The sequence below is a fragment of the Seriola lalandi genome, unplaced genomic scaffold (genome assembly GCF_002814215.2).
Source record: "Seriola lalandi dorsalis isolate HSWRI2012SDOR001 ecotype SW California unplaced genomic scaffold, Sedor1 jcf7180002054256, whole genome shotgun sequence".
In the NCBI taxonomy this organism is placed as follows: domain Eukaryota; kingdom Metazoa; phylum Chordata; class Actinopteri; order Carangiformes; family Carangidae; genus Seriola; species Seriola lalandi.
The window spans coordinates 2,047,733-2,062,097 of NW_019524809.1; the positions used below are offsets into that span (position 1 = coordinate 2,047,733).

At 40.9% G+C, this 14,365-nt stretch overlaps 1 protein-coding gene across 1 annotated transcript; it reads left to right on the forward strand.

Moving 5' to 3' along the window:
* The first annotated feature begins 189 nt into the window (after positions 1-189).
* Positions 190-12,450, forward strand: gucy2d (guanylate cyclase 2D, retinal). Its single transcript, XM_023404825.2, has 19 exons — positions 190-498; positions 2,140-3,184; positions 3,280-3,581; positions 3,717-4,089; positions 4,223-4,307; positions 4,386-4,497; positions 4,665-4,784; positions 4,898-4,978; positions 5,299-5,475; positions 5,568-5,724; positions 5,825-5,974; positions 6,333-6,481; positions 6,609-6,772; positions 7,413-7,605; positions 7,830-8,004; positions 8,678-8,776; positions 9,438-9,532; positions 9,639-9,721; positions 9,869-12,450. Exons 2-19 carry the CDS (start codon positions 2,311-2,313, stop codon positions 9,951-9,953), a joined length of 3,474 nt encoding a protein of 1,157 aa, XP_023260593.1. The 5' UTR covers positions 190-498; positions 2,140-2,310; the 3' UTR covers positions 9,954-12,450.
* Positions 12,451-14,365: the final 1,915 nt, after the last annotated feature.

Consider the following 14,365-nt stretch of genomic DNA (forward strand, 5'->3'; position numbering starts at 1 on the left):
TCGGCTGCATCAGTGCCTCAATTTACACACTGCGTAGATGGTACAGGGTGACTATGCCTCTACTTTCACCTTCTTGTTCATCTCCTCCAGCCCTCCCTCCACGCACACTGTTCCCACACCAGTATGGATTAAAAGCTAAAGAGGGCTGAGAAGTCAAAGCTTGCCAGTCCTTCCCTCTCTTCCCTTTCCTTTACCTGTTACCTCTCCCCAGCTCTCTGCCATAACAATTTTTTTTACCAATCCAAACTGTGGATAGAGGCTGCACCTCTTCTTACGCACCGTCCCGTTGGTCTTCGGTTTGGGGTGGGTCTCAGTCCGAAACAGGGACAGAAAGAACTAAAGAAAGAATAACCAACTGGAAATGTGGAGATTTATTACTTTCGCTGTTATCGTCAAGGAACTTGAAAGCATGAGGAGATGATTTGACTTTTTAAAATCTTTTTACTTTTCATGCAATTTGGATTACCTATGGTATTTTTTCACAATAAAAGACCAAAGGTAACTAATCCTGTCATATACTTCTGTATACTTAATCCACCTGGAGTTTGGATGTTTGGATTGTGCTATTCAACGACAGGCAACACTAACATGACTCCTATAGAAAAACTGCTCCAGGTCAGAATTGTGCGTCATTAAATCTGTTTTATTTGATTGTCTTGTCTCTTATATAGATGTGTCTTTGTTAAAGTGAACAGCTCATTCATCATTGTAGGTCTGTTCAGATCTGTTTGCAGCAGAGCTACTCTTGTAAAGGTGAAGCTGTTGCAACATCACAGACTGATTCATCCCTTTACTAATTTACTATAGACTTAAAAATCATTGCTCTTTATATGAAAAGTTAAGAGGGTAAGAGGGTTTGGAGGATTAGCATGATTTGACCTATTTTTTATTTTCAGTAGCACTTTAAAAAAGTGTGAGAATATTCTAGTCAGTGTTCCTCTTAACCTATTAGCAACTGATAAGCCAGTGTCAGTATTAGCCACTTTAGGAGACTTGCTGGCTCCTGCTTGCTTGCTACATTTCAGCAGGAGGAAATGAATCAGACCCTGTGATATACTGTGTTGTAGAAATGTAATTTTTGAAACACTGAAAGCCACAGGTTGTTTTTTCATGTATGTTTTCACCCAGAGCAGACACTCATTTAATTTGATACATGATACAGACCTTAAATTACATTCATTTCTAACTTTAACTTTTTTTGTCATCAATAATTTTTTAATTAGACGTCATGGTTCCATTATTTTAAGCCTTGGGCTTAAGCTGTTAACTTGTCTTCATAAACCAATTGGGCTCAAATTCATAATGCTCCGAATTTTAGCATTAGATGCAACTAAAATTTCCTTAACCACTGTCAGGTTGGTCAGGCCTTTTGCTCAGCTGTCAGCATCAATACTTTGGATTTTGGCAGCCATTTTTAAGAAATGTATATCTGAACACAGAATGACTTATCAGTATAGAGTATGTTACAAACAGAAGTTTAAAACAAGCTTTTCACAACATAAAATCCTGTGAATTTCCAGTAGTAGATCATGAACTGATTGACTCATGATGTTTTGTGGTACAAGTCTTAACAGCAGGAGATTATAGTCATAGTGGCTAAGTTAATGTTTGAAGATACCCTGAAACATCAGTCTAAGCTTAATCAAACTATCTTTTGTTTTGGACAAAAAGCTTATGCCAGCTGCCAGTCCTGGCAGTTGATACAAATTTATTTGAGTGGTGAAGAAGAAGAATCATCATCCACAAACAGATAGCTGAGAAGAGCTCAAGAGATTTGCTTTAGAAGGGAAAAGGTATACCAAGACCAAATGGAGTTATCAAGGCCAGATTTAGCTCGCACATTACCTGGCACTTAATTTTAAATTCCTTGGCCCTTACAGCACTAATCAGCTTGCTACACACATGCCATTAATTCTCCAGGGGACAGTGCTGTCCTCATTGAGACAGATGGATGCTGATAAGATTCAAGATCACAGTCCTTTAAACAAAACAGCTCAAAAAGATGTAAGTTCAGGTCAGGGATCATGTCTGTATCCTGGAGACTGTTTAAGCCCTGAGATGTTCTTGCTTGTATCAAAGAGGCATTGTCATTGTGTCAATTTTCTAATTCATTGCACCTTTTTTTCTTATTTTCTGGAGGTAGTGATGGCTTGGGGTTGTGTCGCCGCCTGTCCAGCTTTGGACTAGAGGCCTGCTGAGTGCCAAGGGCTACAGTCCCATCCACAAAAGACACACTCACTGTCACACTAATCACTGTAAACTTTCCACTCCTCTTCTGTGTCAAAAGCATCAGAATAGCTGTGCGAGAAAATGGCAAGCCACAGAGACCCACGCTTCATGCACAACCTGTCCTACCACCCGCGATGGCAGCACAACTCAATAAAAGACAAGAGAAAAAGACTTATACGGACAGTTGTTACAAACAGCTGCAGTGGGTATAGTCAATTTAAATCATTACCAGCATCATCATCATTGTCATCAAGATCACTGTCATCAAAACCACAGTTGCCATCTTCCCCTGTGCAACGCTCCAAGAGCTGGTGGGGGAACTGGCTTGTTCTCCCCTTAATCATGCTCTCATTTCTGCCCTCTCAAGCCTGGGCGACCACTTTCAAGGTGGCCCTGGTTGGACCCTGGACGTGTGACCTCTTATACTCTAAAGCCCTACCTGACATGGCAGCCCGACTCGCCACAAGCCGCATAAATAAGGACCCCCACCTAAACAAAGGCTACTGGTATGACTACACACTGATCAATGAGGATTGCAAGTCACCCCGTGCCCTTGCTCGCTTTGGTGAGCTGCAAGGTTATGGTGCTGCTTTCCTGGGTCCCGCCAACCCAGGATACTGCTCCTCAGCTGCTTTGTACGCAAAAGAGTGGGATGTTGGGATTCTTTCCTGGAGTTGCCTCAAACCCAACATGAAAAAAGGAGGGATGTACCCCACCTTTCTGAGGCCACTGCCACTGTCATCCCGGGTACTTTTTAGTGTGTTGCGGTTCTTCCAGTGGGCTCATGTGGCCATAATCTCAGAAGAGTCGGACCTGTGGGAAGCCACAGGACAGGAGCTGGCCTCTTCACTGAGGGCCCTGGGCCTTCCTGTCAACCCTGTAGTAACTATGGAGGCCGACAGGGATGGGCCTCGTAGAGCCCTGACAAAAGTTCGAGAAACAGACCGGGTCAGAGGTAAGCTGCAAGTGTAGAGATGTTAATGTCCACGCTGCTTTGTTCCACATGAATAATGCAAATGCATAAGTTTTTAAACCCTCCTCTCTCCACAGTGGTCATCATGTGCATGCCCTCTGTCCTGATCGGTGGTCAAACCCAGTACCAACTTCTGACAACAGCACTATCCATGCGTATGATCGACCGTGGCTACGTGTTCATCCCCTATGACACCCTCCTGTACTCACTACCCTACAAAGATACATATTACTATTCTCTTGGCAATGACACCAATCTGCGGAAAGCCTATGATGGGGTAATCACCATCACTGTGGACTCTGGAGAACGCAATTTCCATGAGGCTTTCAAAGATGCTCAGAACAGCTATGAGATCCGCAGCAGCACCCCACCAGAGGAGGTGAGACTCTTTTCGGTGTATTGTCATGATTAAGTCATGGTAGAAAATGATGACAAATCTGGAAGAATTAGAAAAACTAAAGCACTTGTAGAAACATTTGAATTTTAATTATCACATCTCTGTCTCCTCTACTAGGTTTCTCCATTCTTTGGCACCATCTACAACATGATGTATTACATAGCAATGGCTACTGAGCAGGCACGCGCTAATGGGGGCCGCTGGGTAACTGGTCAGATCCTGGGCGAAAGTGAGGGTGGCTTTGAATTTGAAGGCTTTAATCAGCCCTTGTGGGCCGGCAGGAATGGTGAAGGCATGCAGGCTCGCTATGTAGTGCTGGACTACAGTGGCATTGGAAACACGCTCTACTCCACTCATTCTCTGGAAGCAGCTCATACAGATGGCGCGTCTGGGAACTTGAAGTTCCTTGGTCGTTCGATCCATTTTGCAGGCAGTACACCCTACAGAGACTCAGGCTGCTGGTTTAGCCCCTACTTTGCCTGTACTGGAGGTGAGTGCACTAGTAGTATCATCACAGGAAATGTGTCTATAAGCTGGTATGGTGCACTTTGCTGAATTCAGTGCATTCAAACTGTCTAACTTTGTGTTTTTTTTCCCTCTTATGTCTTTTCGTCTTCTCAAAGGCATGGATTCAGTCACTATGTTCTTCCTTCTCCTTCTGTTCATTGGATTGGCTGGTTGTGGAGTCGGCGTCTTACTTCGTCTCAAGTATGTACACCAGTATATCAAAGGTTGATATGTCTTCCAATGCAGTCGTGTGATTTTTACAACGTTATGATTGTTTAGGAGAAGCGGCAGGATCGGGTTCAGCTTTGGTGGTGGTGGTAGTGGTGGATCATCAAGGGTAGTTCTGACCCTGGATGATCTGGTCTTCATCAACACTCAAGTCAGCAAAAGGGTCAGTTCTGTGCTGAATCTATACTGACAGGATTCTTCTCTTTGCTGTGCATGCAGTACTTTGAGAGCATGTGATGCATGAACGTTGTTTACCTGTAGGAAATGATCTCCTCTAAGCTGACCTATCCTCTTTGTACTGTGTGTGTGTGTGTGTGTGTGTGTGAGCAGAAGCTGAATGATGAAAGTATCATGAAAAGCCAGCTGGATATGAAGACGCCTCACCACTCTGTGTCAGGGCGCAGCTACTTGGCCTCAACACCAGACAGCTCGAATGTTGCGGTGTTCGAGGTGAGGCGAGTCGGACATGACACATTCAATAAACTCCAGTTTATCATTTTTGAGCTCATGCCTTTGGATGTTATTGGCTTCACGAGGACTCTGTCGTTTTCTTTACCTCCCAGGGTGACTGGGTTTGGTTGAAGAAATGTCCCAGTGGATCAGTATCAGGTGTCAATAGCAGCACTGAGCTTATCTTTGTCAGGGTAAGTGAGTGTGTGAGGGATGGCATGTCACTTATTACTGGCACACTGACTCTCCATTGTAGCCAGAAACCATAAAATACATCATAGCCTGCATCTGTGATTACACTGTGATATGCTCTATCTCTGAGCTTGAATTTGAAAATCCTGTAGTGAAACAAAAATAATTGGTTGTCTGCATTTGAAATGAAAAAAAAAAATAGAATGCAAATGACTGACTGCACTGACCCAGGCCACAATAGAAATGGCTGCAAAATGTACTTATACCCGAGAAACAAACCGCACAGTTCACAGCTTTGATGTTTGTGTTGTCTTTCCCTCAGCTCAGAGATATGAGGCACGAGAACCTCAATCTGTTTCTGGGATTGTTCTTCGACTCTGGGATCTTTGGTGTTGTGACTGAGCACTGCTCTAGGGGCAGCTTGGAAGATCTGCTCAACAACGAGGATGTGCGTCTTGACTGGATGTTCAAGTCTTCACTGTTAATGGATCTGATCCGGGTAAGAGAGACAAAATGACCAACTCATGTTTCATATCTCATGATTCTTTATATTATTATTATATCTCACACATTTCTACAAACTGTCATCAGGGAATGAAGTACCTGCACAATCGTGACATCATCCATGGACGGCTCAAATCCCGTAACTGTGTGGTAGATGGGCGCTTTGTGTTGAAGGTGACTGATTATGGGTACAGTGAAGTTTTGATTTGCCAAAGCATTGACACTGAACAAGAAAAGCCAGAAGGTGAGTTTATGTGCATCCACAGACTACTTTAGTGATTCGGCTTGTGCATATATCAATTATTTTGTTTAATAATGCTGGTGCATGTTTTTCAAATAAAAAGATCTGCTTTGGACCGCTCCTGAGCTGCTGAGAAGTTGTAGTCTGATGAAGAGGGGATCATTCTTAGGAGATGTCTACAGCTTCGCCATTGTTATGCAGGAGGTCATCTCTCGCTCTGCACCTTTCTGCATGCTGGACATGCCTCCGAAGGGTGAGAGATGCATTAGTAATCTCACTGTGAATCTTTTTGGCAAATCTGCACAGGCTTTTTGAAATGTTCGTCCTGTCCTTCACTGTCTGTTCTCGACCTGAGTAAAAGGCCAATGACTTACCTGTGGGCGTAATAACATGCTATGGATATGATGAGTTCATTTATACTTGCTCTCCAACCACATTACACACAAAACGGTTCACACTGAGCTGAAAACAAAAAGACAAATATCTCAATTGTTGCTGAAAATGCAGCACCATGTCTGGTTTAAATCAGCAATGACATTCATAGTTAATGGCTGCACAAAGTCTGTCTGTCTAACATCTCTGTGCTCTTGTCCATGTGGATGTGTTGACAGAGATTATCAGCAAGGTCAAAGACCCTCCTCCCTTGTGTCGGCCTGTTGTGTCAGTGGATGAGGCCCCCTTGGATGTGATACAGGTGATGAAACAGGCCTGGAGCGAAGAGCCAGACAAGAGGCCGAGCTTTGAGGAGATTTTCAAACAGGTAAAAGCGCTGAAAAACCCAGGCAACTTGACACAGGTCTGCTCCTCCTTATACTCTGTGTTGCTCTGTATAAAAGTAGCAAGCTTGAGATGACATTCCTGTTCCCTCCTTTCTTTCCATCTGACAGTTCAAGAGCATCACCAAGGGAAAGAAGACCAACATTATCGACTCTATGCTGCGCATGTTGGAGCAGTACTCCTCCAACTTGGAGGATCTGATCAGAGAGAGGACAGAGGAGCTGGAGGTGGAGAGGCAGAAGACTGACAACCTGGTGGCTCAGATGTTGCCCAGGTGAGTGTCCAGCAACTGTCACTGACGCACAAAAGACACGATAAAACCGCAGTGTCCTATTTCACTTTTCTGCACACACAGCACAGCTATTGAGGTTGACAAGCAGCACTAGCCTGTTGAGGCCTGTAGAGCATCAACATAGTTACATGTGTTACTTAACTGATCAAGAACTGGAATCAGACCTGAAGTTTGTACAGACTCAGAAATACAGTAGAGGTCTATAGTACTCTGTAGCCATTTAACAACAGAGACCAGACCAACTGTGCAAAAAAAATGTGTCTCAATCAATGGGAAAAAATTTGAGAAATTATCGAATCATGGCTGTCAACTCATGAAGAAAAAAGAACAAAAAACACTCAGGATTTATTTCTTCAGTTTTATTTCTCTGTATCTCAAGTTTGTCCGCTAGGATGTGGTGGTAGTTCTGCTGCGTTCAGGAACTGTGGGAATGCTTGCTGCAACATCCAACATTGAGGATGTGATCAGAAACCTGTCCAAAGCAAACACCATTATTAAAGCTGTCTTTAGCTATTGCTTGCTCACTAAATTAACTGTTAAGTGATGTTGAATCTCAAATGCAACGATCACTATTAACCACCGGTTAACTGCAACCGTCCTCGAATCATCTTCCTCCTTCCAGGTCTGTGGCCCAGGCGCTGAAGACAGGCAAGCCTGTCAAACCTGAGCATTTCAGCGAGGTCACTCTGTACTTCAGTGACATCGTGGGCTTCACCACCATCTCAGCTCTCAGTGAGCCCATCGAGGTGGTTGACTTACTCAATGACCTCTACACACACTTTGATGCTATCATTGGGCTGCATGATGTCTACAAGGTGGGTGTCGGGGGATTTTGCATCTATTTATGTATCTATCTTTTTGTATTTCAGGTCAAAATGTCCACAAAAAATTTCATCTAAGATTCTCTATATTATTATTGCTTATGAATCTCATCTTAATAAGGAAATGCCTTTGAGTTACTTTGCAGTATGAAGCATAATGATGCATGTTGAGGAAAAAATGCTACGTGTGTGTGTGTTCAACTCTTATTTTTTTTTAGGTGGAAACTATCGGAGATGCCTACATGGTAGCCTCAGGAGTCCCCAACAGGAACGGCACCCGTCATGCAGCTGAGATGGCCAACATGTCTCTTGACATCCTCCACTGCATTGGGACCTTCAAGATGAGGCACATGCCTGAGCTAAAAGTCAGGATCCGTATTGGGCTGCACTCTGGTGAGCAATATGTTTGCTCTTTTTGTGCTGTGTTAAACTGCTCTTACACCCATGATATGCAACAGTAATGCTGTATATGAAGAATTCTTTAACCTAAGAGTCACATACAGGTGTAATGAGTAATATGGTGTGAAATAAATCTTAACTCCCTTTCAGAATGGGTAAAGGTTAATTTGTTGCACAGGAATAAAAATGCAGGAACCCAAGCTTCTAAGACAAGGAGGTATTTTTACCTCCTTTATCCTTGTCTGGAACTTATTCCTGGAACAGTGAAACACTATCCACTTAGAGTGCTGTCATCCAATTAACACACTGCATACTCTGAATCTCTAACTATATTCTATGAATTTTTTCCTGGACACAGAAGTGGTAGTGTACAACTTTAATATCATGTTAAGGGATAAGAGCTGTGCACTTTTACTGAAATGTTAATGAGATTGCGAGTCTCCTAGAAAACACAGGAACAAAAACATTTTTTAAACTGAGTCCTCAGATTTATAGCCACATGTCACAAAGTAAAAATTTGAACACGAAAGGGTTTATGATATAAGATATTGCTTGGTGAGGATCAAGCGTCCTATTCAAAGCCCCCACCCCTCACCCCTCCATCAAACCTCTGTGTGTGTGTGTGTGTGTGTGTGTGTGTGTGTGCTCTTGCATGCTATGTTTGCAGGCCCAGTTGTAGCAGGAGTAGTGGGTCTTACAATGCCTCGGTACTGTCTGTTTGGAGACACTGTCAACACAGCATCTCGAATGGAGTCCACAGGGTTGTGTGAGTGTCTCGTATATTATTTATTATATACTGTAGATCAGACAGATCTTCTTCGTCTTTTTCTTTTTAAATTGAAATAGTGATTGAGAGGACAGGTGTATGGCAATTTGTGTGCATGCTGCTTGAGCCTAAACAGGGCTTTAAGTGAGCAGTCCTCACTAATCCTTTAAGACTATCAGCAGAATTAGAGGCCAATTTGCAGTTTCAGTGTAAATGTCGTCACTGACCCTTGCCTTGGTTACCCTCTGCATGCTGTATAAATTAAGCATAAACTTAAGTATTAATGACTAAGTACACTTCTCTCATGTTTAAAAATAAAACACTCACATTTCAGGGAGAGACTGTAGAGAAAGAAACTATTCAGCTTTAAACTGGTCAGTCTTATTTATTATGTCTAAAATAACAATTATGCATTTATGCATGACTATAATGTACTTGTGCTGTTAGGAGCAAAGTAATAACGGGTAGTCTACTGCCACCAAGTGGCTCAATACCAGCATGACGCCTGACTTTCTAGAGCTCTCAGACAGTCAGAGAACCAAACCAAAACTTTTAAACAAAAGGTTCAGAGGACAATACAGATTTTACATGTAAGCCTGATGTTCAAGCAGTTTCGGTGAGTGAATGTTGATGATTTTTCTGTATTCTGTGCATATCATAGCTTACAGAATCCATGTCAACCAAAGCACAGTTGATGTCCTGAACAGCTTGAAGCTGGGATACAAAATTCAAGTCAGAGGCATGACAGAGCTAAAGGTAAATAAACTAAAAGATGAGAAACACTTTCATAATATACACAGAAGATATGCGCTGTACCTATTGTAGCATTAGCCTTGTAAAAGTGATGATTGTTTATTTCTAGGGGAAAGGTATTGAGAACACATATTGGTTGGTCGGGAGGGAAGACTTTGACAAACCTCTGCCTATTCCTCCAGACCTTCAAGGGTAAGAAGATATGTCTATACACACATACATGTGATACTTTATAATTTTAGTTTATTGTAATCAAAAGGCCTATTTGTATGGATGGTCTGTCATGTTCTGCTCTGTGTGTTAGTTATGGTACATAAAAACCTGTATTTCTCATTACAGTGGAAGCAATCATGGTATCGCTTTAGATGAGATACCTCCTGACAGAAGACAAAAATTCCTGGATCGACAGAAGAAGATGGGCTAGCCTGATGTTTTTCACTGAAGCCTCAGAATTGAGAAGTGATACTGTTTTCCAGTGAAAGAAAACGCACATGTCTAAATGAAAAGTGAACAGTGCTAGATATTTAAATAATCCACAATCTACAATAATTCGTACTACGCTCGAAATGAAACCCTGCACCAGTGAGTTGGAAATTCACACTCTGGGTGTGTCAAAATCATTTCTAGACTAAAATAATCTTTCTGGGAGATTGTCATTCTCTTCATTCATAGTTTTAACACATTGGTGCCATGATAAACCCTGACTCCAACATGTAAAAATGAGCCAAAAAGAGGCAACCATATTTGTTCAACAGTTGTTTTTATACCAAAAATATAAGCATACAGCATAATGTGCACACCATGGTTGATTTACAGGGCCAAAATGTGTTGTCTTAGAAGACACCAATTGCCTAGCAAGAGGTGATTATGATGGAGGTGTCTACAAAAAGGATCACAGTAAAGTATCACATGTAATACTCATGTACTCCATGTACTCTATGTATTTGCACTGATCTTTGTGCTTTGTAGAGATATTGGAGAGATTTTATCATGAACAGCCTGAGGGTGGAGGCTATTACTGCTGGACTAGTCATCTCGGGTATAATAGAGTCTATGCTGCACTCACTTTAAAAGCATTAGCCTTTTATAACAACAACACAGAATTAATACATTAAAACATTCTCACAGTAATTTCAGCTGGAAACACTAGATAGGTCAGTCAGGGTCGAGAGCTCAGTTCAAGCATAGCTCTGATTTTGCTTTTGTAGTGCATCAATGTGATTATTCACTCATACGACAAATGAAGCCATATGATCCAAAAATTGTCGAAATATGTCAAACAAACCATCTGGTTTGTTTGTTAGATTTAATTATTAACACATATTTTTTTTAAATTTAACATAACATTTTGCCTACCAGGTCTTTTAACATTTTAATCCATTACTGTGATAGGCTTATTAGTGTTGATTTGACTGATAGGCCGGTTTCATTCTAACATTCAGTGAAGTGTATCTAAAGACAAAAATGTGCTCTAAAATTTTGTTTAAGTGACTAATGCTAATTACAAAAATACAGATGCATCTGCAGACAAAAATAATGAATACATTCTAAAATTTAATGACAATTCTTCTTCTTCAAAATACCATGAGACCCACATGAAACTGACTTATGATTTGCATCTACTGTATGTTTCTCTTCCTAATGATGTCATGATACTACATACAGTATGTATTGTTTTTTTAATGATGTGTGTATTGCTTTTAACATTATGCTGACATTTTCTACCAAAACATAGAGGATGTACACAGCATGCATGCATTGTCATTATAGCTTCACCCACAGTGCATGAAGCCTATTACTGAAACATGCTGCATGCATGGCTGCATGTATTATAAAGCATGCTGTGTGTTCTTCATAGGACAGCAATAGGTAGACCTAATTTTTCCAATAAACAATGTATCTGCTCTGCACTGATACGCAAAACGTCAACTGACTGAAACGGTCATCTCCAGTTATGTGCTTCAGCAGACTGAGCCTTCATATGTATCATCATCCTCTAAAAGGAAAATATCTGGCCATTATCCTCCCATCACTGCCACTGCTCTGGGATCCCAAACAGTGGCTGCATCTGAAGGTCCTCTGAGAAGAAATCTAAGTCCACCTCCCATGCCCACCCCCAGAGGATCCTTGTGGAATTTTGCAGAACATATAAGGCGAGCATGCGTATAAAAAAATAAAAATAAAGGGGGAGGACTGAGTCTTCTAAGTTATTTCTCTTTGGCCTGGGGGATGTGCACTGTATATACTGTAAATTTGTACATAGTTTGTCTTTGTGTTCTACAGGGTTAGGGACGTTTTAGTGGAGTTTTCTTTCTGCTTGGGTTCCCTAAACCCCTAACACAACAGGAGATATCAACAAATTACAACGCACACAAAAGAAAAAGCAAGCACCCTCACTCTCTGTTGACTTGCTAATTGTCCGCTGCAGCACTGATATTGAAGCAACAATAGGCAGGCAATGTCAGCATGTCATTTTCCTCCGAAAACAGTTTCAGTCTGCAGACGTTTTCTCCTTGGGAGCTCAGTGCTGACCACCTCTAACATACACAGACTTGTCACAGTAGCTCAGCGTATAGACAAAACAAATGACTTGATTATCAGGTTGCTTCTTTGTGGTGTAGTCTTTCATGCCATTAAGTGTTTAGCACCAGCACTGGCTCGTCAAGCAAGATTAAACCCCTGAGGAAGAGGAAACACAGGATTCTGAATGAGGACGAAGATGATGGGGGAAGCTGTCTTAATGTTTCTTTGATGGCTATCTAAGGAACAAAATGAGTTATTCTATTTCATAGATAGGACATACTTTTTCTAGATTTTTAATCAATTTGCCAAATAGATAGATGTCATCAAAACTGAATGAACTGTATTGTTCATTTTGAAAGTGATTTCAATGTGTTTCTGTAAATAAATTATGGTTTTAGTGAAAATTGTGTCTCTGTATGTTACTGCTTACTCTTATGTGTCGAGGCTATTATGCCAAAGTGTGCACTGACAGTACACTAAATTATGATTCAAAGCAAGTAGACCAATGTATCACAATTTCAATAAAAGCCATTAAATCGTACATGTAGGCCATTTATATCTTGACATTTCTAAGTTAGTGGCTTTTATCTCTCACATCTGATTCATATTTTTCAATTATAAAAAGTTTCAGTTTTGAAAAACCAGGGTTGTAAATGGAAAGGGCATAAGAAAGGACTTGGCAACAAGGGGTGACAGCAACATTAAGACTCCACTCAATTATGGAGAGACAGTAACTCAGTGGAAGTCTTACCTCACCATTTCACCATAAATCCCAAAGCAAGTTAACAAGCTTTGGGTTGGTTTTATTTACTTGGGCTGGTGTGACTTTGTTTTTTTTTTCATTTGGTAGTGGAACAATCCAATGAAAATGTAAGGATGGCTTTACATAATGCAACTTCTGTGCAATATGCTACGCACCCTCAACAAACCTGCAAAGTGTTTATGTTACAGTTTCATCTGGAACAGTGCAACTGATGTTTCAGGTGGATTTCCTGCTGAAATACAACCTCCATGGAGCCGTCTTACAGCAATGCCAACAACAAGAGTTTTTACGGGTTTAGAAATTAATAAGTCCAATGATAGCTTTTTTTTATTTACTGCTTTAGGTTATTAGATCTTTAAACTCCTAGTCATAGTCTTACTTAGTCTTACCGACCACTGGAGAAAACATTTTTAAAGGTGACTTTGCAAAATGGTTAAAATATTATTACCCAGATTGGAATTTGAACAGATCATATCTGCACTGCTTGCAGGAATATCTACAAGTAATATCAGAGCCCTGAGGACAATGTTAGCTAAAAACAAATTCTTATTTCTGCCACTAACAGGGGTTGATATGAGGGCAACTGGATCAGTTTGACAGGTTGCTTTGCTAAACCTTTTTTGGCACTTTGATCACACCCCTGGGATTTAAGCATAGACTGTATCATTTGCAGTATGAGAGAAAATTTCCTTCTAGTACCTCTAATTTCCTTCTGTGGTGCAGTGTTTTGTTGCAGAGAGTATTTAGGACATCAGTGCTATGCTATGTGGCATTATTCAGTGATCATTCTGACTGTATGTACAGCATGGGTCACAATATAAGCAATCACTACAATAATATGTGTTCTGGTGAATCATCTCCCTGTAGCATCTTTGGTGATCCAAAACCACCTGGATAAGTCCATTAAGCAACAATCGGACAATCAACTCATTATGTCACAAGATATAACCTGCAGTAGACTATATTTTACTTGTGTGTGTGATCACAAATTTTATTGGATTAATGTTACATTGCATGTTATCAAAAAGCCTGCAATTTCTTGTTTCTTGCAGCCGGTTATCGAGTGGTTATTGGAGTATATTTACATATAATTTAGATTTAAATTAAATTAAATTGAAAAAGAAGCTACAAAAGACAGACAACACATTTGCCTGTCATATTCCTACATCTCTCTAAAAGTGTCTCTATAGGGATTTTTTTATTTCATCATCATATGCTCACTGTACCTACTGTATAGACTAGGCTATACACTTTTTTGCTGTAAAATATGCAAATTTGCATTTAATGGTTGCATGACATTCAGCAGTACTATACAAAAATATATTAGGCCTATAGCTGCATAAGCCCTAACCTCTCAAACAGCATGTTCTGCAGTTGTTTTTCTCCTGTCTTTGTATAGCCAGTGGAGTAAAATCCCCCAGATGAATGCTCAATTACACGACATGAACTGTCTGATCGTCTACATGATCATAAACCCAGTCTTCCTCGCCTGAACACCGTGTTCCTCTGCACTCCCCATCACTCCTGAAGCCCCGCTAGCATTTGACTGG